Source organism: Mycothermus thermophilus, assembly GCF_041956435.1.
Source record: "Mycothermus thermophilus strain CBS 625.91 unplaced genomic scaffold VTJ04scaffold_5, whole genome shotgun sequence".
Classification (NCBI taxonomy): Eukaryota; Fungi; Ascomycota; class Sordariomycetes; order Sordariales; family Chaetomiaceae; genus Mycothermus; species Mycothermus thermophilus.
Window position 1 is genome coordinate 2,619,749 of NW_027191431.1, and position 26,278 is coordinate 2,646,026.

General features: G+C 55.6%; 9 protein-coding genes across 9 annotated transcripts; 4 read left to right on the forward strand and 5 right to left on the reverse strand.

Moving 5' to 3' along the window:
• Positions 1–443: 443 nt before the first annotated feature.
• VTJ04DRAFT_8018 (uncharacterized protein) lies at positions 444–2,218 on the reverse strand (the record flags this gene model as incomplete). Its single annotated transcript, XM_069366409.1, has 4 exons — positions 444–1,073; positions 1,127–1,357; positions 1,423–1,548; positions 1,610–2,218. 4 exons carry the CDS (start codon positions 2,216–2,218, stop codon positions 444–446), a joined length of 1,596 nt encoding a protein of 531 aa, XP_069217346.1.
• A 9,816-nt stretch (positions 2,219–12,034) lies between these two features.
• On the reverse strand, positions 12,035–12,260 carry VTJ04DRAFT_8019 (uncharacterized protein; the record flags this gene model as incomplete). Its single annotated transcript, XM_069366410.1, has 2 exons — positions 12,035–12,103; positions 12,165–12,260. The coding sequence occupies 2 exons, from the start codon at positions 12,258–12,260 to the stop codon at positions 12,035–12,037; spliced, it is 165 nt and encodes a 54-aa protein (XP_069217347.1).
• Positions 12,261–13,258: 998 nt separating this feature from the next.
• VTJ04DRAFT_8020 (uncharacterized protein) lies at positions 13,259–15,309 on the forward strand (the record flags this gene model as incomplete). Its single annotated transcript, XM_069366412.1, has 4 exons — positions 13,259–13,944; positions 14,008–14,081; positions 14,146–15,015; positions 15,065–15,309. The coding sequence occupies 4 exons, from the start codon at positions 13,259–13,261 to the stop codon at positions 15,307–15,309; spliced, it is 1,875 nt and encodes a 624-aa protein (XP_069217348.1).
• A 4,275-nt stretch (positions 15,310–19,584) lies between these two features.
• VTJ04DRAFT_8021 (uncharacterized protein) lies at positions 19,585–19,905 on the forward strand (the record flags this gene model as incomplete). Its single annotated transcript, XM_069366413.1, has 1 exon — positions 19,585–19,905. One exon carries the CDS (start codon positions 19,585–19,587, stop codon positions 19,903–19,905), a length of 321 nt encoding a protein of 106 aa, XP_069217349.1.
• A 201-nt stretch (positions 19,906–20,106) lies between these two features.
• VTJ04DRAFT_8022 (uncharacterized protein) lies at positions 20,107–20,547 on the reverse strand (the record flags this gene model as incomplete). The annotated part of the gene is made up of 2 exons (XM_069366414.1): positions 20,107–20,315; positions 20,439–20,547. The coding sequence occupies 2 exons, from the start codon at positions 20,545–20,547 to the stop codon at positions 20,107–20,109; spliced, it is 318 nt and encodes a 105-aa protein (XP_069217350.1).
• Positions 20,548–21,141: 594 nt separating this feature from the next.
• On the forward strand, positions 21,142–22,399 carry VTJ04DRAFT_8023 (uncharacterized protein; the record flags this gene model as incomplete). The annotated part of the gene is made up of 2 exons (XM_069366415.1): positions 21,142–21,393; positions 21,743–22,399. The coding sequence occupies 2 exons, from the start codon at positions 21,142–21,144 to the stop codon at positions 22,397–22,399; spliced, it is 909 nt and encodes a 302-aa protein (XP_069217351.1).
• A 575-nt stretch (positions 22,400–22,974) lies between these two features.
• On the reverse strand, positions 22,975–24,641 carry VTJ04DRAFT_8024 (actin; the record flags this gene model as incomplete). The annotated part of the gene is made up of 6 exons (XM_069366416.1): positions 22,975–23,205; positions 23,271–24,042; positions 24,119–24,149; positions 24,248–24,303; positions 24,467–24,497; positions 24,635–24,641. The coding sequence occupies 6 exons, from the start codon at positions 24,639–24,641 to the stop codon at positions 22,975–22,977; spliced, it is 1,128 nt and encodes a 375-aa protein (XP_069217352.1).
• Positions 24,642–24,683: 42 nt separating this feature from the next.
• On the reverse strand, positions 24,684–24,980 carry VTJ04DRAFT_8025 (uncharacterized protein; the record flags this gene model as incomplete). The annotated part of the gene is made up of 1 exon (XM_069366417.1): positions 24,684–24,980. One exon carries the CDS (start codon positions 24,978–24,980, stop codon positions 24,684–24,686), a length of 297 nt encoding a protein of 98 aa, XP_069217353.1.
• Positions 24,981–25,281: 301 nt separating this feature from the next.
• Positions 25,282–25,976, forward strand: VTJ04DRAFT_8026 (uncharacterized protein; the record flags this gene model as incomplete). The annotated part of the gene is made up of 3 exons (XM_069366418.1): positions 25,282–25,287; positions 25,366–25,561; positions 25,822–25,976. The coding sequence occupies 3 exons, from the start codon at positions 25,282–25,284 to the stop codon at positions 25,974–25,976; spliced, it is 357 nt and encodes a 118-aa protein (XP_069217354.1).
• Between the last annotated feature and the right edge of the window lie 302 nt (positions 25,977–26,278).

Here is a 26,278-nt window from a genome sequence, read left to right on the forward strand (position 1 = left end):
CCTCCTAAGCAGGCCACAATGACCTGCGTCAACTATACGTTGAAGAGTATTAATCAAAAGAATTCCTCCCCCTTTTTTCTTTTCAAAATGATAAACCGAAAGGTATCTCCACCCACTTTTCCCCATCCAAAAACTATGGATGATGATGAATGAAACAAGACAACACGCGCAAGACAATGCAAAACCCCATCATACCTAAACCCGAGCCGCCCGTGGTGATAATAACAACCCAGTGACATGAACCCCCAGAGAGAGAAGAGAGGAAAATGAGAAAAAAAATGACAACAACCGAAACAGCCCGGTCCCAAACACCTGATGGTATCCCCCCAAACAGAAAGAGAAATCAAATCAACCTACAACACAAACACATGGTTCTGTTCAACCCACTTGTGTCCCTTTGTTTTGTAATACACCTCTCTCTAACACATCTCCTTTGTTGTTTTTCAATACAACCTCTCCCCAAACGCCAACACCCGCCCGTGCTCGTCATCGTACACCCCGGGGATCACCGCCGGCGTCGATCCGTGCACGCTGCTCGCGTCGCTGAGCGTGTCCGAGTCCAGCATCCCGAACCCGCCGTGCGCGGGGTAAGGATCGCGGGCGTAGAGCATGCTCGCCGGCGGCGGCGGCGGCGGCTTGCTCATGCTGTACGCGGCCGGGTGGCTGAGGCCGTAGTATGGTAGCCCGTGGGGTTGGGGGGCGGCGGTGGCGGCGGCGGACGTTGGTGGGAGCAGGCCGGCCGGGTTGTGGTGTTGCTGGAGGTGATGAGGAAGGCCGTGGCCGACGAGAGAGACGGGCCCGCCGTAGGAAGGGGTGCCAATAGGGGAGGCGGCGCTGAGCGGGGTGGCGGAGGGGGTCGGAGAGCAAGGCGATTGCGGCGGGTGCAGCATGATGCGCTTGACCTTGCGACCCTTGCCGCGGCCCTTGATGCCCTTGTTGGCCAGGTTGTGGACCTCGGCGAGGTACTTGGCCATCTCCTTCTCTTCCTGTGACAGTTGGCTCTTGTCCTCCATGGAGGCGAGCTTGGCGTTGAAGGCTTCGATGGCCTCGACGTGGTACGTGTTTTGGTGGTTCTAACACTCATCAGCTTGGGAGAACAATGGGGTGGAAGAGCATAGGGCACTACCTTCAGGTTGCCCTTGGCCGTAAACGCCTTGTGGCATCCGGGGAACTTGCAGACCCAGTTGGCCCGCAGCTCCCTCCGGACGTGAGTCTTCATGTGGGCCTTGACGTTGGAGGGCTGAGGGAACCGCTTGGGGCATTGAGGGCACTTGTACGGCCGAGCGCCGGTGTGGCGGTTGATGTGCGACTTGAGGTTGACACTCTGGGTAAACCTCCGGCTGCAGTAAGGGCAGACCTGGACCACGAGGTTAGTATACCGGGAACTCGCTGAGTAAAAGTGAACGAAAAGGAAACACTCACATAAGGCTTCTCGCCTGTGTGAGCCCGGCGGTGCGTGTCGAGGTTGTTCTTTTGGCCGAACTTCCTGGTGCATCCTGGATAGTCGCAGCAGAAGCGCTTCGCTCGCCTCGACTTCTCCCCTTGTGTCTAACGCTGAGTGTCAGCAATAACCAGTAACCCCAGACAAGACGATGCTCTCCCGACGTACCTGACCGTTCTTCTCATCACCCTCTGTGTTTTCCGCCTTGCTCTCCTTAGACTCTCCAAAGATTTCCGGGCTCGCCTCAATCACCCTCACAAGGTTGTCGATGGCGGTGTTGAACTGAACTGGAGGGACTCCCTGGGGAGGCAACTCCTCAGCCTCGACCTTGGGAGATGGTGAGCTGGGCCCGGCCGACCTAGCCTCGCTCTTGATGGATGGACTCCGCGCTCCCATTGGTGTCAATGACCCTGATGTCCGGTCTTGGGTCGGCTCATCGGCGTGGTGAGGGGGGGATGGCAACCGAGACTGAACGCTGTCGACGCACTCATCCGTCTTAAAGGGCGGGTTCATCATCGGCGGAGGGCTGTACGTGCTGTAGCTGTGGTACGGGGCAGTCGGGAACTGAGGTGATGCCGGGGTCGAGATGGGCGTCTGGGCGTAAGTAGTGACGGGAATCATGGAATGGGCGAGCTCGGTGCGAAGAGGCGGCGGTGCTGTGGTCCGGCATTCGTAGGGAACCATGGTGCCCGGAAACACGAACTCGGGGCCGCTGTGCTGTGCTTGAGGCCAGCGGGCCCAGGAATCTGGGGAGGGATGGACACTGCTGAGCGCCATCTCGTCGGTGTATGCGCTAATGTCGTCTGTGAGGCGTCCGTCCTGGACGCCGAGGGCTGTTCGTGGATGGGCTTAAGTGGGAAATAGATAGATCAGGTATCCAGAACCAAGTCACCAACAAGTGTGTAAGTCGTCACAGCAAGAGTCACAAACAACTGAGAAACAGAGTCAAGGATAGGCTGTCTTGGTGATAGAAACATGAACCAGAGTTCCCAGTCAACAGAGCGGGAGCATCCTCGCTCGGGGAGACAGCTGCTATATCAATCATCAGGGCCGACGATCTGGGTCCAGTAATACTAACCCTCCTCGATCTCGAGACCTCCCGGGACGTCTTCCGCGGGCAGTGGATGTGCTTGGGTGTGGACTCCGACAGACTGGTCCTGACCCTGTACCTTGCTCGCTCGTTATCCTTGGTAGTGTACCCCGGCACTTCCAGGCCCGGGGTTGCGCCCCCACTCCCTGCGGGGCAAGGCAGGGAGGAGGGGTGGTGTCAAAGGGGTGAGCGAAATGGTCGCCGGGCTGGGGGTGTGAAAAGTGATCAAGGCCCAGGGGGGGCGAAATGGTGCTCGTCAAGTACCCATTTCGGGTCCTTGAACTGAGACACAGTACGGACAGAGTAGCTTTGCGAGACGTGCCTCTGTTGGCGGAATCTGCCGCAGCTTGGTCCGGTTTCTCGCGTTCCAGCCGGAGATGCATACGGACGAGCATGCGGCTTGCCAGATCCTGCAGGCTGAAATTGACGATGGGATGGTACAGCCGAGATCTGTTGCAATGCTTGAGGTCTGGATCATTTGTGCGGAGACATCAACCACCGAGGAATGTGAAGTAGACATACTTGGTGTTACTGCCGGAGAGAGTCGAGGGATGGATTCGACTTGGCGTCGACAGCCTTCTCGAAGCCAGCAATCCGGCGCCATGGACGCGGTGCTGAATATCCCGAGGGGGTGGCCAACAAACCTCACAATAAAGTGGCGAAACATGAAGCTGCCAAGTCAAGCCACAAGATGAGTCTTTTCGACTTCAGGAAATGGGAATGAAATCTCCCTGGGCCCGGGTTCACTTTTGGTGTGCCATCGGGCAGGTGCAGCAGGCAAGGGTTTGTGAGTGGGCAACTCCCCCGTCCGACGTTGCAAAGGCTTGGGCTCCAATTGGAAGGGTCGTGGGGATTGCGTGGAAACTGAGGTATCGGCAAGAACCCTCCTGGCCGAGGCATGAGGAAAGTGAAATTGTATGAGTATGTAAAGGTATGAACCTTGATGGCAAGGAACCCCGAGGCATTGATGTGATTGTGATGATGCTTCTCGTGCAGGAAGCGACACCTCTCGCGGTTTCTACCGGGAAAGAGGTAGGTATGATTTTTTTGGCCAGAGGACAGCTGGAGAAATAGGCCGGAAGTTTGTCTGATTGTTCGGCCAATGTTCTGGACCTAGGAACTTGAAACTTCAAACATCCTTTCGCATTTCGGACGTTGCTGTCTGCCGCCCATTCTCGACCCGACATTGACATTGCCTCGACATCACCTCTCCACTCTTGTTGACGTCTATTCCAAATCCTTTGTCTCCAAGTCGTCATTTTTTTCTCGATACTGACCAGCTTGTTGCAAAGTTTTATCCTTCTCCGCGTCAGAAGGGGTGACGTTCTTATTATAATACCCTCATCATATCTAAGGTGCCTAGGCAAGTAGTAACACAGACGTGTGTTAGTCGCTTCTAACCCTGGCGCACAGGCCAGCGACGAAACAAGCAATTTATGCGGCACTTGGCCTCCCAATACCATGGATGGCCCAAACGCAACGACATAGGGACGCGGAGGGGTGCATCGATGTGGCTCGTGCTTGTCATCGTGTAACACTGACTCAACCTCGACTTTCCTCCGTATCCGTACACTACCATCGCCTTCTTTAGACCTATGTAGGAGAAAATCGCCACGCTTCAGCTGGTGCGGCATCAGACCCGAGCCGCGAAGTCGTCGATTCGCTCAGATGCATGGGACATGTGAGGCTGACTAGAACTTTCTTACCAACAGCCACTGGCGCGGGAAATTGAGGCTCGATATGGATATCAGAAATCAACCCTCCTGCTGGCCCTTGGTGCCGTGCGGCCTCCCAAGGATGAGCGGGGAGTGGCTGAGAAATCCCCAGACGGCCCACAACACACTGCCACAGTCAAGCAAGACCATCCTTTGATATGGCCTGGACAGGCAACATCGTCGACGAGCTCAAAAATCAAAAACTAGCTACGGAGTACGGAGGACCTATCACTCCTCATCCATAATGCAGCAGACCCGCTACCCCTTCCCTGATGTCACCCTCTGCCGCGCCTGACGTCTCCTGTCACACGGCGCGAGATGCTGCTGATGCTACGATCTCGATTTTGCCACTGACCTCACCTAGCAACGTAGGGACGTCCCGAACAGATGCCATGGTTTTCGATCTAAACACCCCGATTTGCTATATGTTTCAGCTCTCGCAACCCGAACCTGTCAAGAAATCACACAAAAGTCCGGTTTGACAGGTGGAGGCGATTTTCATCCACACCAGCCCAACCCTAGTCTGCGGGTCCTAGACGATGGTGTGCGCGCCAGAGGGTTTCCAGCAGAATGGTCAACCAACCACAGTCGGCCTTTGCTTGCCCCAGGGACTGCTGGATCGCCCGGAAGCCAACCCGGATGGAGACGGCTTGCCTTGGCAGCTTCGAGACCCAAAGCTGTCGTTGCTCCATGGTCATCTGCATGGCACGACCGATTCGGCAGGTCTCAGATCGAGTCCAGCAAACCAAGGGCCAGAGAAGCCCTCCAACCCCTCATGCTCCACTATGAAAAGACTCGTATGGACAGACACACATACATACTCATACACACCTAGGACGTAAGCGACAGGATCTGCCCTACACTACTGTGATGTACTTAGCACCTTATGCGCGCGTTTCGTTTCGCGCGGGTACAACCGGAACAGAGTGTATGAGCCCAATAGTACACAGTATGCCCCTGTGACAGACCCGATGATCCCCACGCTGTCACCACATGGGACGATGCGACCCCGGAAGGCTGGCCGTTCATGGCTCGACCCGTCCACACGGTCCGCCCAGGTCGCCGGCGGCGTGGAAGAGCTTCCCCGGGAGGCTAAGACTTCGCTAAACTAGACCGGCGAATCACGTCGCTTCAAGCTCAGCCAATCGTTGCTCCCAAAGCAGGGTCCCAACTGAGGGGAAAGCCAGGGGCCGGATAAACACCCTGGGCAGACCGTACGGGTGATCATGAAGGCACGGTCTGGTACGTCTGGACCTGTGCTGCTACGGAGTCCTATCTGAATGACACCCTTTTGAAGCTTAAGGGGACGTGAGCGCATTTTGTCGTTGCATTGTTTCAAAAAGAGAGGTGACGGCGGCACGGCATTTAGTGCAGCATCTCACAGTCACGTTACTTTCGGAGATATCTTGGAGCCGCAACTCAAACCTGTGTGGTGGTACTCTGTTGGGATTGGAAGGAGGGGACGCCACCAAAGGAACAACGTTATCACGGGACTCGGACATTGCGTTGAATGAAGGGGAGCTGACGGCGTTTGACACTTGACAAGTGAGGGTCGCTGTCACAATTCAAGGAACAAGGCATATCAGACAAGCCACCACTGCGGCCAATTCTGTTTCAGAGCTAGCGCCGCTCCCAGCTGCTCGTTTTAGCGTCCACAAGGCAACACAAGACCTTTCCAGCGCTCTGGGCAAGGGAAGATCACCCCGGGCTAGGCCAAGATTCGCGACCTTGTCGTCCATCCTCCCCTCTCTCCGGGGCCGCCGACGCTCATTGGCGGCCGGAGCGCAGCCGCCGGCAAGCGCTATGCGCTTTTTGGGCGTGCCGATTTCGCTTGCAAGTCGAGCGGAGGGAATTAACGATGGCGCAGCTTAGTGGTCAGTGGATTGTATGCAGGGCTATCAGGACCTGTTTCGAGAGCCGATGATACGACGCTGTGTTGTGTTTTTGGCCTGTTCTGGTGTTGATATTGGGGACCCAGGAAATTCAAGCGCAAGCAAGAAGAGTACTCCATAAGTACTCCACCGGCGAGATATTGCCGGAGCTCAGACCGGAAGCCCAGGCTCATGACGACAACTCCCCGCCAGAGAGCAGAATAAACGGACGAGACAAAAAACGTGTCGTGTCGTCAAGATTTGTTTGGCTGTCGCAATCGGCGCGGTGGAGGGACGTGGGGGTTTCCTGCGATAAGTTTGATGCCGACGTTACAACGGCGGTGGGCGGAAAGGAATGATGTTGTTTTGGAGCGTGCGTGTCCATCCCGTTTGCGTGTCCGCCGAGCCCGTTCAATGCCTCCATTTTCTCGACTCCATTAATGTGTGGATTCGTCAAGGCGGGCGGAACGGCGAGGGCCCGGGAGCGAGCGGGAGCCAAAAGGGAAGGGCATGGCTTGACTCCAATCCGGTGCGTCCCAGAGACTTGGGAGCAACTCCACCGGGCGTCCTCGTGGCTCGCCCTTCCCGCTAGAACGTTCTACCTAGTTTGGGGAGCTCATCAGGGCAGGGCAGGTGTCCATTCGGAACGAAGTTGCCGTGAAAATTGGGGTTACGTACTACACTATTGGATTGAATCATGAGTTTTCTTCACTTGTGCTCGGTTCAAGTGGATTTTTGGTGCCGGTTGCACGGCAGTCATGATCACACATCGTGACCGTCATTGCGTTCTGACCGTTGTGTCCTTCCCTGAAGCGCAACAATCTCAGCCAGGCATCACCAGACCTTGGCGGAGCACCAATTTGGGAAGGGTCAAACGAGGTAATCCGAGCCCTTGGAACCACGAGGAGGAAGGAACCCTTGAAACCCAATTCCCACGCCCCAACGGACAGGTTTGGGCTTGCACTTGACTTCTTCACTTCGCTCCCAATTGAATGGATCCTTTGGCTTGTCATTGAATCCCTCTTGGCGGCTTCCTATCGCCTGATACTCACCCATTTCAACCTCAAGAATCGTCACACCGCATCGTCACGGGGCTCAAGTCTCCGCGAAGGAAGAGGAAGCTCGTTCTGTAAAACACACGCTACTGTACGCTAATGCCCACCGGCGACGAGGTTCTCCGGATCCTTTACCGCCAGGGAGAGAGAGAGAGAGAGAGAGAGAAAGAGAGAGACGCACGCCATCAACAAGTGAACTTATCGGAAGAGGTACATCGCGGGGGGCACCGTTGGCGGCGCACGAGGGGAAACCCTGATTGATTTGAGGTGCGTTCCCAAGCGGCCGGACCGCAAGGCGGGAGGGCGGGGGGCTAGGCTAAGGCGGGCCCAGCCCTCTGGTGCCCTTGAAACCGGCGGGACCACGATGCTACCCACCTTCGCGAGTCCTGCTCCGCGATTGGCTACCAAACATGTTCCCTAGCGCGTCCGGTTGCAGCCGCGGATCACGCTAATGAACGACCGTCTTCTCCTCCTCCCACGCTGTGGTTATCCCCGGGGCGGGCGCCGAACCTGAGAGACCTCCAAGGGACACCTCTTGTCACTTTGCTTGGGGGTGGTTCCCAGCGAGGGGGTTCTGTCGGTCATTCTCTCTCTCCGCGTTCCACGTCGGTGGGACTGGTGGTGATGCTGCTGCTCGTGCTGCTGCTTGCTTGCTTGCTTGCTCCCCCAAGCAAACAAGCATTGAATTAACGTCCCCATGTTCCTGCGCCTGCGGGACCAACCCCCCTTGCGCCTGCGTTTGTTGCTCTTCCCCAAGCCACTGGAAGACGTCCTTTGACTGCTAGGCTGCTGCTCCTGCTGCGGGCAGCCCACATCACGTCACACAGTCACGTCACGTTGGTCCCGGTCACGGCACTTCACCACGGAGCCTGCTTGCTCAGGCAGCAAAACCGTCCCTTGATGGGGCGGGTCATCGTGGTCTCCTGGGTGATGGGGGAGGATTGTTGCAGGAGTTGCAGGAGGAGGTCCGGAGATACGGCCTTAGGGGTCGTCTTCTTGCCTTTCTTGGGCCGAACCCGGAGAACGGGACTCGATGCTCCGTCCGACGCCGAAGCCGGCATTCAACACACAACACAACAATGCCTTTGTTTGACGGGAGACGACGTCATCTATGACTGCAGCTGATCGAGATGATCGAGATGAAGCGAGAAAACGGAGCTGCTGGAGTCGTTTGGTGGTGACACAGCAGCCCGATATGTCGGCTCCCATGACCCCGGTATTGGACGGGAGAGCAAGCCATGGTACGGAGTACAGGTCTAGGGACCGATTCTTGCATACGAACATCGTCCATCTCATGCCTTGGGTCCGCCCCAATGGGGAAAATCGCCAAAAATCAAGGTCGAGTTGCTGCAGTCAGCCCAGTTCCCAGCCGCAGACAATGCCCTCTTCTGCTGCCGTGAGGCTCCCCCACCTAAGAGACGGAGCCTTGGTTGGGGGCGGGGCTACAGATTGAGGACCTCTACGAACCGGACCCTCTCTTGTTGCAGAGAGAAGCGAGGAAGGGAGGCATTTTTGCTCGAGGTTGTCCGGAAAGGCTGCAACTTCATGCGCCTAGCGCGGATGGCGTGTTCTCTCTTTCTCTCTATCTCGCTCACATCTCCTTCTTCGTCTGACGGCGGCTGTGCGATACCGGCGGCTCGGGCTGACTGGGAGTGAGGTTGATGAAACATTTTCGAGGAGGAAGAAAAATCTTTCCGACTTGTTCCGCGGCTTTGTTGCGCCTGGTGGTTGGTTGGGTGGCCAATGTCATGACGCCGTGGTTAGGAGAGCCGGCGCGCCCGCCCAGCCAGATCTCGACGCCGATCGCGAGGGGACACGAAGATAGCCGGGATCGATCGGGGGCTGCAGGCGGCGGTGGTGTTGGTTGGTGATGATGATGCTGCTGGTGGTGGTGGTTGTCACACCGCATACTTCCCCGACTTGATCCTTGGATGGGTTACCTATGGTGTTGGAGCAAGCAGTACCAACTTAGGACGGCTGGCTCCAAGACGCGCCGTCGAGCCTTCACTGACTGGCTCGTGAGGCTTGGTTCCCCCCGCAATCTGCGTTCCTGCTTTCTCCGAGGGATTGGTAAAAGATAACTAGCTAGGACGACGACGACGCCGCCGCCGCCGCCACATATCCAAGATCGTGGAGAGCAAATGATAAGTAGCATTGTGTCTCACCCCGTGTCACCTACGACTACCTACGGGGGGTGTTTACCTACCCACAATGGCGTCTCTCACTAATACAGACAGCGGGTACCTCCGCGTTGGTGAAACCGGGGAATCATCATCAAACAAGGGCTACGTATCTTGTGTAACTCTTCTAGCGCCGCTGGCTGGGGGCAAAAGAAGTTGATCAGTACCGTTTCTGCGACGCCTCATCTTGCAGACCTGGAGCGCGAGTGAGGGTTTCAAGCCACAAGAGAGGAAAGTGGACACGGCAGCTGAAGTTCCAGGTTGGGGGCTGTGGCGGACGCTCTGCAGGTGGCTGTAAATGGCGACTTTCCCGCCGCATGGGAATTGGGTGGCCTCTCGAAAATTGGGCAACCCAACACGAGCGAAGTTACATACTGGTATTTCCCATCATGGACATCTTCAATTTCCCAAGGACGGGAACATCGGAGCTGCAAGCTTGTCTTCTCTCCACCACCACCTGCATCTTCTACGCTAGAAGCCTGTAGAAGGGATACAATCGCCGCCGCCACTCGGGAGTCGGACCCTTGGAACAGCGTATTAAGGAGTGCAGAGTCCACTTCAGCACCGAAAAATTGCATGCTGTATCCTCATTGCACGGTTTGGGGACAGGACTTCCGCATGTGGCAACTCTCGAAAAGTAACCAAGTACCTCCTTAGTGTATGAAAGGCCCCGAAGATTCCGGGGAATTGCATCCCCATATCCCCATCATCGTCATCATCACCACCACCATTGGCATCGGCCGTAGCGACGCCGTCAGAACTCGATTGTTCTTGTTGTCGTCGCGCGCGCGCGCATGGGCGACGCCGACTGACCGATGTGCAGCAGGACCAGAGCCTTGGGTACACCCATCGATCCAATCAAAATGGTGGTGGTTGTTTCCCCCTTCGCTTGCGCAGATGATCGATCGTGTCTGTCTGTCGGACGGTGGTGGTGGTGGGATGAGCTAGTTAGTGAGTGGAGTGCCGGATTGACGGGCCCCTCCCCTCTCCACCCCTCCTTTTCCCCTTGGAGGGCTTAGCGCACAATTCCGGAACCGATTCCGAGCAGCTCGCAGAACCCAATGGTTTGGGTCCCCAGAGCCTTGGGACCAGTCAGAGCCGCCGTTGGTCAGCCGTCCTGACTCGTGTTTGTGTTCTCCCTGTCTGCGCGAGGCTAGGCTTTGCCCATCCAGGAAGGGGAGGGGGGACCGGGAAGGGGGGCAACGGGATCTCATGTCCATCAGGGTTGCCGGCCAGCTGGGAACGAATCTCTTTCAGTGTGCACTATTCTCCAGTTCCTTGGGTCTGTGTGGTTTTGGGGTTCATTTCATTGCTCGAATTACAGTCCCGATTGGCCCGCGAGGACCCGAGGGTATGTTCCTTTGATTCCTTTGGCGTTGAAGGCGTTTCCTGATGCGACGAAGTTATTCCTGTTTGGATGTTAACGCCGACACCGAGGGGTTGGTAATCTTTTTCTTTTTCGTTTTCACTTTCACTTGTCAGGGCGTTTTGGGCTTTCTATTGTCGGGTGATTCCGTGGATTTGGGACGTTTGCTGCACATATGAATTTTTTTGCGGAACGTAAAGTCATCAACGTCGAAGTCAAGGGTTATGTTACACAAGTTATTAGGACAACAAAACGGCCACGATCGACCCGCGCAAAACGTGCGGGATTGTCAAAAAAAGCACAGTTCACAACTGTCATCCATCGTTGAGACAAGCGCCGTCAAAACGGGGAAGAACGGCTTGTGGACACACACCTACATGAGACAAGACAAAAACAAGAAAAGATGGACGCATGGAAGAGAGAGACTCCACTCCACACGGGGCGGGCGGGTAGAGCCGCCGCCGTCAGCCGCAGCGGGTTCTGTTTGTTTTTCGTCTGGTTCACTTGCTGTCCGGCTCTCTCTGCTCTTTTTCCCCGCTTGAACAAGCCCCTGGAAACATTGCTGGTCCTTGTAGTGTAAAAAAAGGGGGAGCGTTCAACTTGTGCGAGGATCTTTTCGCCGGCATATCCTTGTCTCATATTCCAGGTGCACACGGCGAAGCGAAACGGATTGTGGATTCATCGCGAATTGAAAAACAATCATGTCCAGTGAAAAAGCCTAGCCTGTGTGTCTTGTCTGTACCTAGTGTAAGCGACCACCACCGGGAACGTGGACAAGCGCCCGCGATGACGAGATCGACTTCTGGGTTTGCCTCAGGCAAAACAATCTGGACCATGGCAGAAACGTGCTCTGACATGGAAGCCATGTGGGCTGTGGCGGGAGTTACGGCCCCCTCCCCTTCACCCTGACGTTTTCTTGCCCTCAGCCCAACTCCTCTTGCCAGAGAAGGCGATGATCATCGCAGCAGCGCGGGCTTCGGGCTTCGGTGTTTCTTCCCACACCCCCCTCCTTCGAGCTATCTCCGCGCTTCTGCGGTCCAGAACTGACCGCGGCATGAAAAGGCCTCGCGAAGTCCTTGATTCCCATGTCTGGAATATGCGATGTCAAAACAAGACTACGCCATGCTCGGTCGTGATCACCATCACCACCACCACCATCTCTCAAGCAAAGCCCACCCCCTTCTCCGACCATCTCGGCCATTGTTGATCCCATTGCCACTAGTGCCGGCCCGTTCTCCAGCGCTAACGAGTTCCCCGTGAGACGATCATCTCTTGTTTTTACCTCCGGGGCAGTTAGCGGGCAGCTGAAGTCGATATTAGTTGAAGCCCGAGACTCGCGCCGGCCCTGCCGGGCGGCCGGGCCGGCTGATCTGGCTCATCTGGCTCTTCACGATCATCGTGGTGGTGGTTCGAAAGAGCAAACGACGGCGGCAATTGTCAGCGCACATCCTCACGATTGCCGGCACCGGTGTTCTGAAGGGGGCCCATCGGCGTCGGCGGATCAGCCTTTCTTGGTGGAGCATCATCATCAACCCTATCCATGAAGGGTTAACGTTGAGAGACAGAGACAGTTCCATCAACAACAAACTCCACTCTTTGCCTGCCGCCCCGGATGGAACTCCGTTCCAGTCCCACACACAGACACAGACACACACGAGACCATCATTCATCATCGGGATCTGTCGGCCGGGCAGGGTGGCCACTTTTGCTTGATTGAACCGGGTTTCTTGGTGTGTCATTCACAACCAGCCGGTTCGCTGGGAGCCATTCCTTCAGGGGATTCCCATAACTATCCCATCTGGACCCGCGTCCCCGATCGAGTTTCGGGCGGACCGAGGGGGTCCCACTGGAATGGTTCTCGAACACGTCCCCGGGGAAGGTTCCGGTGCCTTGGTGTCGTCGGGGCGCGGTTAGTGTATGTAGTGTGGTGGAGCTTAGTGCGGTGTCAAGGTGGGCACGCTGATGAGGTGCAGGAGGGTCGGTAACCTCTTGGGTAAGCGAGGAGTGAGGTCGTGTAAGTCGCCTGTCTTGAAGCGAAGACAGCATTCATCGCGATCATCGGTGTTTCAATTGATTATGAATGCGTAGCGGAGATGGTGAGTCGAAGAGAGGCATTGGGAAAACTCTAGAATTTGATTTTTGAATACTCCGTATACACCAGAAGCCCGGATTTCTAACATCTGTGTGCTCGGGATCCTGAAGAAGGAACTTGCCGTGTGGGTCACGTGATATCTAGCTGTCATCCTGCCGACGACCTGCTTGGTTGGTGTCCTGGGTGCGGCAGACTGCGCCTGCCTGCAGTGTAATTATGGTGAGCCTCCAGGCAGCAGGCATCACCAACACTTCAACGAGGCAGCTACGGTCTGCGCAAGAGAATTTCCAGGTTGCACCTCAACTTCCAGGTTTTTCACCAGTGTTTGTATACTCCAATTTGTGTCTTGAAGTCCAATTCAGCAGGCGAGTCGAAGTGCCTGTGACACTCCCATCTTGAACTAACCCCACACCTTCACCGGCCACCTCCTACGAAGGATACGTTCGCCATGCAGCAACACCAGGCCCCGAGACTGCCCGACGAGATCTGGGGGCTCATTGTGAAAGCGCTGACCCGGGACGGGGACGAGAACAACGACCTGGCTTGTTCGAGTCTCGTTGCACTCGCCCGTGCGTCCATGAAATTTGCCAGCCTTGCCTTGCCCGAACTCTATTCCATTGCGCGTATTCTTTTCGCCTACGAAGCGCAGGACTACTATAGTAGCCAGCCCGACAGTACCAGGCGCATTTGGGCTAGGCTCTGGCGTTCTCTCCTTGAGTCATGTCTCGGAAGAACGCTCTTCCCCTACTTCCTCTGGGTCACTCGGTGGGACGTGGGCTTGCTCTACGAGCAGATCGAGTCGATTCATGTCGATTACTTGGACTACTTCGGCCATCTACTTGAAGGGTACGAGTCACGACATGATGGCGGGAGGCTCGTCGACCGTCACGCGGTCACCCATAACATTGTCAAGATGCTAGCCGACGCCATGAGCAAGGCAGCCAACGACGGGAAGCGAAGCAGGATGGTGTCATTGACCACCGGAAACGGGAATTTTGACCTGTCTCCCTCATGTATAGCCGCATTCGTTTCGGCTTCACCTATGCTGACGAAGCTGGATTGCTCCAACACTCATGTACTCAATGGAGAGGTTGGCAGCATAATCCGGGCCAGCTGCCCTGGTTTCAAGGATCTGTAGGTGACACATACTTTGACATATCTCCGTGCCTTCTGTGCTAATTTGTTTCTACTTGCTAGATGGATCTGTCTTAGCGGTAGTTCGGAGGACCAACTGCCTCAATTCGTTCAAAACCTGGAACCTCATACTCTTGGTATGTCGGAGAGTTTTGTCGCTGGCTGTAACGCGGGTTCCGGTCACGCATTAACATTGAGCAGAAAGTGTCTACATCAACATTGGCCACAGTTATGACGGAGACCTATTCACTGCGCTGGCCCAGCACTGTCGCTCTCTCAGGTCGATAACTCTAGTCCAGATGGGGCGGAAAGCTCAGTCTTCATTGGTCTTGCTCCAAAATTGCCGTCGACTTGAGAGAGTCTATCTTAGCGGTGACGACAGCTTGCACAGAGAGGCGATCCAAGATCCCGAAACCTATACTGAAATCGTGGCTGAGTGGTTAAGTAACTGCTCGGGTCTCAAGGAGATCGCTCTCTTTTCCATTCCGTTTGTGAAGCACATCTCCACGCAGATCTGCAAGTCGCCATTGATCCGCCTCGAGTCAATCTCGTTAGAGCCTGTGCTTGAACACGTCGACGATGAGTTCTATGAGGCCCTGAGGCAGCAAACGGAGCTTCGGAGTTTCCTTTTGCATTGGGATAGCTTTTACCCTACGGGTGACACACCGGCTGCTCTCATAGCCCCCCAGAGGCAACTTGCCCACACTGTTTCTGGCTTTCGGAAGTTACGCAGATTGATCGTTTCCGAGGAGATCGAAAACGAAGATTTCGAGCCCATGATGCGGTCGCTTCCCGAGCTGGAAGCCATCCAACTCGGGGTCAAGACTCTGGACGATGGTTGCATTGATGCACTTGCGGGACTCAGAAAGGCCAAGCAACTTATCCTGACTGGCCGTAAGTTCGCCGCCACAGCACAAACAGCACGGCGGCTGTTGGAAGGATTTGCAGCAGATCCCGAGGGTGAACATAAGGGGCTGTACTTGGCGCTCGGCACGACAAGCACTACAGGCCAGAAAGGTTTCGACCATAAGGCCCGTCAGGAGCTGGACGGGTTTGCGAAGGAGCGGTTTGGTGGGTCTTTTAGTTGTTAGTTTCACCGTCTCTCGGAGATTTTGAGCAGCCTGGCGGCATCCTCATGCCTACGAACTGTTGGGGAGGATGGGATGGGTGGATGGATCGGGTACCACGGAGTGCTCGGCCTCGATCAGGACAGCAGACGACAACAAGCTCGGTCATTCTCGGGATTTGAGAGCTCGGCGCAGTCGGGATGCAAGTTACGAGCGACACGGGGATGTGCTCCGCTCCGTGCGGTCTTGGTGGCAGAGGAAAGCTGCTTGCGAGTGTTCGGAGGCATCCGGGATCTAGTTGAGTACTACATACTCTGTATGTGTGGGCATATCGCTATCATGTTTTGGATACAGTGACACCTCCCAGCCTGCCTGCAAAGATGGAATGCTAACCTTGTCGCCATGGTGGTGGGTGGTAGTCACCCTTTCGCAAGCTTCTCCAGCAAGAGGAAATATCTCCTTGTCCTACTGCATACCCCGTACTACATCTTGCCCATGCATCTCAATATGGTGTGGATGGTTGATGAGTTAAGATGGTGTGAATGATAATGTGCGTTTCCCTCGCAAGAAAAGAGTGAGTGTGTGTGATGCCAAGGGAGAGAGAGCTGCATCATTGTGTTTCCTCTGGCTACCTATCCCCATCTCATCCCCATCCCCCCACCCCCTTCCTCTCGCTATTACTGCCGACCGGATAGCCGCATCCAGCCGCCGCACCGCGCACCCGTCGTGTCCGGTGTCGTGATGTTCCCATCCCCCCCAAACCCAAAACCCAAAACCAAACCACCCCTCCCCCCAAGCTGGCGGCGCTAGCGAGCGACCTGCAGGATCTGCCCTGCCATTTTTCCTGCATGATGGGACCTGCAAGATAGATTGGTACGTAGCAGCGCAACACAACACAACACGACACACCCACACAGCCAGGGATTTGGGACGAGAACGGGCCCGGCGGCATGCATCATCCCGTTCCCCCGGGCCCGCAGCACGCAACAAACCCTCGCTCGTATGTAGCTTACAGAGTAGATAGGGAGGTAGCTTGGAGGTTTGGTTGCTCCCTTGCCTGGCTTGTCGATGACGCGATGCAGAGAGCAAGTTTCAGCGTTTCATCCAGTCTTTTTTTCTTGGGGTCATTGGTGGGGTTGAAGCTGTCATCTTTTTTTGGCGTGAGGTTATTTTTTTCCTTGGCTAGGCTTGGGGGTTGGTGTTTTGAGTTGATCTGTTTCTGGATTTGTTTTGGACATGTCAACTACTACCTAGTTTGGAGGTACCTGACAGTGGGATGATCTAAGCAAGGGACGACGTATCGTAGTCGTCTGCTGATGCACGTGTGCGGCGCTTGATTTTACCCCCATCTCCCGGGACCCCTAGTCAACTTTACCTTTTCTTTGCCCACCTAGGTAGTTCTCCCCGTGATGGCCAGTCATAATATGTCAAGTCAGGCAGGTATGTACGCAAGGTACTTGGAGGTGAAGTGATGTTGAGGCTGATGCGAGATGTTGCTCCCTCGCTCGCTGGAGTTGTCGTTTACGGCTTCGGTCGGCTCCCCCTCATCTCTTCCTCCACTCCCTCTTCCTATGTCATCCATCCCCCTGGTCTGATGGTTGGGTTGGATGGGGGAGGAGGAGAACATCCCCATGCTGCTACTACGGAGGACGTAACTCACATCCCCGACGTGCGCAAAAAATAAAGTTTTGACACGAGACATGGCTGCTGCCAACTACCATCCCGTCACTATCCGTCCCCGAGTTACTCCGTCCGTCGTTACCTCCCTAGCTCCCGTCGTGTACATACACACACCCCCTTCTCCTCCACGCTCAACCGAGGCACGGAGTACATATTCTTCAGAGGTGGTCAAAACTCACTCCCGTGAAATAAGGTAGGTTGCATGCAGAGGTGGATATGCACCGGAACCGCGAAGCCGGGAGGGCTAGGGAGGACAGGGAAGACAGGGAGGACAGGGACGGGAGTTGACCACGACGGACGGCTGCTTACATGCGTATGTCTTGAACGGATTGACGGGTGGTTGCTTTTCGATTTGATGGGTTGAGGTACATAGCATATGCGGGTGATGGAGGCAGTATGTGGTCGTCCGCGTCCGTACATCACTTGTGGTACGGTTTGGATATGGGAACGCCCTCCGTATTTCTGGGGTTTTGTTGCCTAAGGACAGGGTAGGTAGGTGTTGCGACGAATTTGAACAATGCTGATGTGAAGAAGGCCGTAGGACTCGATGACATGTCTAGCCGAGGCGGATGGTCGTTGGAGGTGGGCTGGCCTGGTCGCGGGTTGTCTGCCTGTGTAAGGTGAATGTGTGTATCGTGCCCTCTATTACTGTGTGGATGTCTGCGCGTGTGTGGTTTGTGAGAGGGTGTGTTTGGGTTTACATTTTCGTTGCCATCATATGACTAACTCGGGCACGTATGTACCTATTGACGGAATATTTTGCGCAAGGCGGCGCCATGTTGTTTGTTGAACATACCAGCGCTCAGCCAGTGTGCGAACTGGCTGACCCGGTCCCCCAAAGTCAACCATTGTCTCTGTCCAACCAAAGTGTGTTTGGCAAGACCTCGTCAGAAAGACGCAGCGGTTGGCGATGGTGGTGAATACTCCTCGGCCCGTTGCAAGGGTGGTCAGACAGGACCCGTTTCGCGACCGCGTCTCCGGCCTCGGCGGGAACGGCAGAGGACCACCAGGATTTCTTCTCCCCATCTGCAAACCGGAGATCCTTGGGAAATAGTTCCTGCGTCAATATCGGCGAAATTATACCGATACGTGGGGGACAGACGGGCAGGCAGGTAAGCAAGAACTGGCTGACTCCATTTCGAAGCTCGAGATGTTCAGGGGTAGGAGAGCGTGGTTGGTGGAAACAACACGCGGTTGGAGTCGGGCCGCCCGTTGATCCCTTTGAAGAAGTGCACTTTGCGGGAGGGCTCGGGATACCCTGAGTGTTTGGACTTGACGAATGGCAGACGGGTCATGTCCCGTAACAGGGGCGTATGCCTCCTCCAGGACCGGAGGAAGGGACATATTTGCTTTCTCAGAGCTGATCTCGCGTCGTCAAAGTGGGACGAATGGGATGGATTAGCAGTCCCTGTGCATTTGCTGATGTTGCTGGCCATTGTCCTACCTCCGCGGGAGATATTGAAGCGGGCCAAGAGACAACATTGTCTCAGATACTCGGAAGACCCCAATCCCTGGACTTGTGAAAGAAGTGATGCAAATAGATGTCACAAGTCCATAAAGGTTGTTATCACGCTTGGGTCGCCCAGTGGCGAGTGTGGCGGGAGTGACGAACTCCTTATGGAGTTCAGCTCGAGCATGGCGCTGGTAGATACGGCCGAGAAGGGGAGAATGTGGATGAGAATGTGTATGGCTGACAAATAGGATTGAAAGGATGGGCGTGAGTGCTGAGCGCTCAAAAACTAATGAGTGAATGGCTGACTTACATGTTATCAACATCTTGTTAAATGTACTGAGTTTCTCGATATGGCTGGGAGGTTGATGACAGTGAGAGATGGAGATGTGTCTTGTGTCTTACGGAGGTACGTTGGAATGACCATGACGGTTCAGGGAAGGCTGAATCATCATTAAGCTTATGAATCTGCATGTATTGCTATATCGCGGACGAGTCTCGACGAGACGGCCATCTGAGGATGAATGCGTGGACGGACTCATGACACATCAACAACCTAATGAGACGTTCGTGTCTCTTCAGTTGAATCCACATGAACTGTCCGAAGCCAAAGACCGCAGATATTCCATGATGATAATAACGAAAGCCATGAACGCACGGTTGGCCGATATGTTCGTGAGAAGACATTTGCCATAAGAGATAAGCGAATCCCATCCTCGCAACATACGTGTCATACGGGGGAAGGAAGTCTGAAGAGTGGACAGAAAGCAAGGAGTAATCGGACGTAGAAGGCTACGTATAGAACGAACAGATGGGTTCAGTGAAAACATGACTGAACATTTGCTCTCCTGCTTCGACGGAGGGACGTTCTCAAGACATTCTCTACCTCAACTGCTCCGCTGGTCACCGTGGCTGACGGATCACACACTCCAACCCATGCTCAAACCCTCTCTACTCAACAAACTTCATGTTACTGAACCTATTAGTTAGTTCGCAAGGCTATCGGCGTTCAGTATACCATCATCGAACAGTCCCTGAACCAAGAATCAGAGAGACAGAGGCGGCGAGAGGAGGGGCTGATGAATGAGTAGCGGTGACTTAACCACCATGCCGGTCATACCGTATAGGCAGAAGACTTCAGACGAGACACAGCGTTATGCCGAGAATGTTCTTTGTGGCCCATCAACCTCAGGACCATAAACACAGGCCCTTCCATCCCCTCCTGGCTTGATATACCTCGCTGCTCTGGTCTAGGCCGTTGCTCCATCACGGAGGAGGATACGAAGGATCAAGGGGGAAGAGGTCTCGGTCTGGGAAGCAAGCCGATAGAATCCCAAGACCTCTCCAGATAGAAGGACGCTCGTAGAAGCTAATATTGAGTCATGTATCGGCATCCGCTTCTGAAGGATACCAGCTCAAACACGCATCCATGTCCCGACGACCATGACATCCAAATGTGCATCGAAAGCGTCGTATATTATTAGCATATTAGCTACCCCAACAGCGGGCTCTATACTCTCCCAGAATATGACCAAAAACGCCGTAGTCCCGTCATCCATTCAATACCCGTCCGTCATGCAAGCATCGCCAGGTCCAAAGACGCCATTCAACCATGACCTCAACGTGACCATCGTCGATGTAAACACCATTGCCGCCCCTGTCATCATTCCAACAGTCCCTGTCGTCACAGCCATAACCGGTTTCATTACCCGAACATTATATGTGGTGGCTTTCAACCGCCCGTTCAGCGTCCTCAACGTCTAATCATTGTCCTCCCCTTCCATCTGGTGACTGTTGTGGTTCTGGCCCGAAAACGATGTGAGGGCAGGCTTGACTCGTACCAGCAGACAGACGACCAGATCTGATGTACCGCACCAGCATTCGACGTCATCCCAACTGCCGGGACTCTAGTCCAACCGGCTCAACACATCCCTTCCGAGCCCATCGGCAAGAGAAAATCGCCTCTCAAAGCTCCCGCGCCGCATCCACCGTCACCTTGGCCGCCGCGGTGGTGGTCGAGCTGAGCAGCTGGCCCAGGGTGCCCTTGGCAAACTCGTAGCCTTCCTCGCCGTGTATGTAGAACCAGGCGCGGCTGATGATGAACTGGATGTGATGGGGCAGGTAGAGGATGCAGGCGATGAAGGTGAGGCCGCAGAGGAGGAAGAGGAAGGAGTCTGTATGAGCCCGAGCGAAGGGTTTTGGTTAGCGGGAACATGTCTCGAAAAATTGGTCGGGCCCCGTTGAGTGGACTTGTTTTGTCGGTGAAGGGGCAGGGCAGCAGAGAGAGAGGTACGTACAGAAGATGAACTTCTCCATGGGGGTGAACATGTAGACGCTGTAGGTGACTTCGAGCTGATAGATCTTCAGCTGCACCCACTTGCTGAAGGACTCGAGAGCGCCGGGCATGGTGGGCGAGTTTGGGTTGGACTTTCGGGTAGGTGGTGGTGAGATGGAAAAAGGGGTACAGAGGAATTCGACCGGACTTGGATCCGTGTATCGGCTCGTGGTTTGTATGAGTACAGCACAGAGCGAGCGAAGATATAATTGACGCAAAAGGACAAGCGGAAGAAGACCGAAAGAGACCGACAAGGAGAAAAGACCGTCCGTGTTGTCGTCGCGATGCAGAGTCGAGGTTTGGTTTTGGGAACGAGGATCAGGAAATCAAGGAAAGCCGCCAGTCCAATCTTGGAATCCCGGAGGCCGGGGTCGGTCCTCAAGGTGCCTGCCACGACGGAAAGGCCGGTGTCAAGGTGATTGGCCGTTTGACAAGATGGACCCACTTTATTTTCCGCACCCTCGGGATCCATCCCAAGCTTCACATCCATGTCAAGCCGAGTCAACAAGACGAGGACATTTGACACCATCTCACCACCACCACCGCCATTGAAGGCCAGCAAGGTTAGCAATTGCGTCACGACTCGCCCACAGGTGACAGCAACCACCACCACTATGCCTTGACCCCCAACCACCCATCCACCAGCCATAACTGCGTGTTGAACCATGCTCCGACCCTCCCACCTCCGAGCAATCCTCCTACCCCTCCGCCTCACGGAGCCCCTCCATACCGTCCACCACCATGGCGTCCCCCTCCGTCCCACGACCGTAGTCTCCCAATGGCAGCAGCAGCAGCGGTCCTTCCACCGCTCCCCCGCCATGGCAAAGAAACAAATGCCGCCGCGCCCCAAACCTCCTCCCGAGAACGAGATCGAAGAGTCCTTTATCAAAGGCTCCGGGCCGGGTGGGCAGAAGATTGTACGTCGTACTTCCGTAGTTACCACCACCACCACCACCAGTAGTAGCAGCACATAGAACATAAAAAAACAACCGCACCCATCATCTGATCTCCTCTGCTGCTCCAACCAAACCCTTCCCTCTCCTCTGGATCCAACATCCCCTTCACAACGACCTGACCACCTCTCATAACCCACCACCACCACCTCCTCCTCCTCCTCCTCCTCCTCCTCCTATCCAACACAACCACGTCCTCCCCCTCTCTTCTCCCTCTCAAACTAAACCAAAACAATCCCCCCTCCAACCCGAACCCCTTCGCCTTACCAACACCCAAGGAAACCTAACCTAACCGCCCTTCCTTCCCTCGCAGAACAAAACCTCCTCCGCCGTCCAACTCAAACACCTCCCGACCGGCCTCGTAGTCAAATGCCAAGCGACCCGCTCCCGCTCTCAAAACCGCAAGATCGCCCGCGAGCTTTTGGCCTTAAAACTCGAACAGCTCGAAAAAGGCGACCAGTCCCGCGCCGCCATCGTCGCCGAGACCAAGCGCAAGCGCGCCGCGAGCAAGATCAAGAAGAGTCGGCGGAAGTATCGCCAGCTGGAGGAAGAGGAGAAAGAGAAGGAAGCGCAGGAAGAGGCGGGGAAGAAGAAAAACAGCGGACTGCCGGCGGGGTTGGACCCCGTGGTGCTCGCCGCCATGACGGGGATGGGACATATCGTTGTTCCCAACGTCGCTGCCGCGGTGTCGGCTACGGCAACAACGACAGCGGCCACTAGACCGGTGGGAGGAGGAGGAGGAGGGACGGCAGGACAAAGCGGGCGGAACGACGTTGACGATGAAGAGGAGGATGACGAAGAGGAATGGGAAGAAGAAGAAGAAGAAGAATACGAAGAAGAGGACGAAGAAGAGTGGGAGGAGGAAGAAGCAGAAGAAGAGGATGAATATGACGAGCTCGACGAGGACTCAGGCTCCAACCCGCAAAACAACACCAAAACCAAACCGCCAGGGAAAAAAGCACAACGATGAGGAACTGGACCGAATAAAAGAGCATGGCCGAAAGATGGATGGAAAAATAAACAGACGTTCAGAGTCTAGGATAGGAACAATACATAATGATACCCTGGGCTTTCTATTTTTCGAAAACAAGGCCGAAAACAATAGGTGGTGCCAGACAGGCTGACAACCTTCTACAATTACTTCCAGATACACACAAGTAAAATCACCCAGGGAACATTAAAACAATAATGCATCGTCAAAGCTTGTGGCCTACTTGTCCGCGCGCGTCCCTGACTCGGAAACACACGCCCGCCCCCTGCCCGGGGAAACATTGAACAACACATCCACCAAGGCTACCGCCGACGATGCTCATCAAGTGGACGCCCACGCGCGTGCCAACCGAGGAAACAATGTTAGATGCCGACCGATCCCTCTGACCAAGGTCAAAACTTTTGGCAAAAGATGTTGAGAGACTCGCTCAGGAGATACATGCGCGGCGCCGCCCATCAGGTCCTCAGCAACAACATGCCTGCCGCCACAAGAAGCCCCATTGATGCTGCTGCTGCCACCGTCTCGCCATAGCTGCCACAACCGCCGCCAACACCTTAGAAGCACTTGCGGTGCACGATCGAAGGGCCGCTCTCGTCGTACTCCTGCTTCGAGATCCACATCTGCTGGAAGGTCGACAGGGACGCCAGAATCGAACCACCGATCCAGACCGAGTACTTGCGCTCCGGAGGAGCAATGATCTTGACCTTCATCGACGACGGGGCAAGAGCAGTGATCTCCTTCTGCATACGGTCCGAGAGACCCGGGTACATGGTGGTACCGCCAGACTGGAAGAGTTTCACGCGTCAGCAAGGGTTGTTTACTGATTGTTAGAGGAAAAGGAAAAACTCACCATGACGATGTTGCCGTAGAGGTCCTTCCTGACGTCGACGTCGCACTTCATGATGGAGTTGAAGGTGGTGACGTGGATACCGCCGCTCTCGAGACCCAGGACGGAGGGCTGGAAGAGGGCCTCGGGGGCACGGAAGCGCTCGTTGCCGATCGTGATGACCTGGCCGTCGGGCAGCTCGTACGACTTCTCGAGGCTCGAGCTCTGGGCCGCCGTCTGAATCTCCTGCTCGAAGTCGAGGGCGACGTAGCACAGCTTCTCCTTGATGTCACGGACAATTTCACGCTCGGCCGTGGTCGAGAAGGTGTAGCCGCGCTCAGCAAGGATCTTCATCAGGTAGTCCGTCAGGTCACGGCCGGCCATGTCGACACGGGCAATGGCGTGGGGCAGCGAGAAACCCTCGTAGATGGGCACGACGTGGGTGACACCGTCACCCGAGTCGAGCACGATACCCGTGGTACGACCCGAGGCGTACAGCGACAGCACGGCCTGGATGGACACGTAGAAGGCGGGGGCGTTGAAGGTCTCGAAGACGATCTGCGTCATCTTCTCGCGGTTGCTCTTGGGGTTGATGGGGGCCTCGGTGAGCAGCACGGGGTGCTCCTCGGGAGCAACGCGGAGCTCGTTGTAGAAGGTGTGGTGCCAGATCTTCTCCATGTCGTCCCAGTTGGTAACGACACCGTGCTCGATGGGGTAGCGCAGCGTAAGGATACCACGCTTGGACTGGGCCTCGTCACCGACGTACGAGTCCTTCTGCCCCATGCCGATCATGATACTGTCCGGGAGCGTCAGTTTGACGGCTCGGTCATGTGGAAATTATTATGCGGGGGAATCAAGCAAGCAAAGCATACCCATGATGGCGAGGACGGCCGACAATGGACGCTGTAGAGCATGGTTAGCTTCGGAGTCTACCTCCAACGTGGATAATGTCGAGCAGCTCGGCCAGCTCGAAAAGGAGGCGGGAGAGAGGGGAAACTTACGGAACACGGCGCGGGGCGCATCATCACCGGCGAAACCGGCCTTGCACATGCCGGAGCTGAAACCATGTCAGTCATGTTCTCTCTGATGCTTGTGTCTCTCTGTGTGTATGGATATGGCTCGAACCCGCAACTCCGATAAGCCGAAGCCGGTGCTTATGTGGCCAGAGATTGGGTTGCCCGAGCTGGCGGAATCTCAGAAAAAAGCGGTGGGGAGCTTACCCATTGTCGATGACGAGGGCAGCAACTTCTTCTGTAGACGAGGCAAGACACGTTAGCAAATGTTTCGAGCGAGGCAGGATGGACGAGTGCGGATGGTGGTCGTCGACCCGAGGCGGGAGATACGAGATCGGGCCTCGAGAAGGCGGCCAGACAGACAGGCAGACTTACCCTCCATTTTGACGGTGGGAAAGGGATCAAAAAAGGAAACGAAGAGGAATTAAAGAATCAAAGTAGGAGAATGGATGGACGCGAGATCGCGATGGTATCTTTGGGTGCCGGAGGCAGAGCAGGGCAAAAGAAAGAGATGGCTGAGTGCCGCGGCGCGAGTTGGAAAGGGGAGGTTGAATTTAAGGTCAGTGCTCTTGGGTTGGCGTGGGTTGAGGAGAAGAGACGGGAGGGAGGGGGGCGGATTGTGCGGGTGGGGACTTTGGGAGCAGGAAGGAGAAAGGCTGGACCCAGTCGTCTCGTCTGGGCTGCGAACAAAGTCCAGGAGTCCCAGGTCCCTGCGCCCCATCCATGTCACCCAGCTGGGCTGCTCACTCCAGTGCAGCAGCAGGTCCACGGGTGCGCAGCTTCCTGGCGGGCGGTGGGCAGTGGGCGGTGTGTGAGTTGGTGGGGTTGCCTCCTTTCCCTCCTGTTGCTCCTTTCGTTAAACTGCCCGGCTCCCGTCTTGCTCTGCACCGCACCGCCTCCCCATTGGACCGGTTTCTCGAAACAACCTGGAAGCCCATGAGCTTGTTCGACCGCTTCCCAACTCCCAACGATAGTCTTTCGTAACTTGCTGTGGCTGGGGAGGGACTCGGAAGCCAACCGGCATGCCCGTGAGCCACGCGAGCCAGACATGGATGGATGTCTTCAACCTTTGCTCGTCCTAACCCGTCGCAAAGGAACACACACAGAGGCTGACGGCCATCTGGCATACGAACTATGGCACGACCCGCCAAATCCAGTCCTTGAGAGTCCTACGTAGTGAAGAAAGCATCAAACACAACACAAAAGCCCGTCTACCATGCTCTACGTGGCACGAGGCCAAGAGCGGCGAGATTGAAGAACAACAACATGTCTTGGCACGAGGCTTGCCACAACAGGCCTGTTGTGAGTCCTGCAAGGCGAGGCGAGGTGCACGCAGAGGGGTGCCTTTTTCGCTGACGTCGTCCTCCCGCCTTCCCGCCCGAATGGCGCGGTGACGGCGACATTGGTCATGATGGAACGGAGCAGTCTCGTGTAGAATACAAAGAGGCGTCAGATCTCCTAAGTCAATCTTGCCTCCGCCAAGCAGGCAGCCCGGCGGACTCGTACGCAGTTCACTTCTTTGACACAACTCTGAATCTCTGATGCTGCTGAACAATGTTTAGACCAAGCTGTCGACGAAAGGCCCACGTATGCTTCAGCTTGGCAAACGGCTGGCACACCCGAAACCGCACTCGAGACATTACACCTCGATCTTCTTATGGAACCTGACGCCGGGCCGGCCTCAACGCCGCCGGATGCCGTTACGAAGCACTCATAGGGAGTTATGCCTGGCGGGATTCTTGAACAAGTCAACTGTCTCGGTTACGCGTCCCCGGGTGGATGATGGAGGTTGATGAGCGCCGGGTTGCTGGTTACACCAGGCAGGCCTGGCGGCCCCGTCGATGGAAGCCGTGGAAAAGGGGCAGAGCTCCACCACGCCATCTCACGCCGATCCGATGCGGAAGAGCCGTCATCTCGGGATTCATTTGGCGCTAGGCGTGGCCACCCCTGAATTCGATGAATTCGAGGTCGGTTCTGTTGCCAACAAGAGACATTGTCATTCCAGCGTCATTTGTGGAT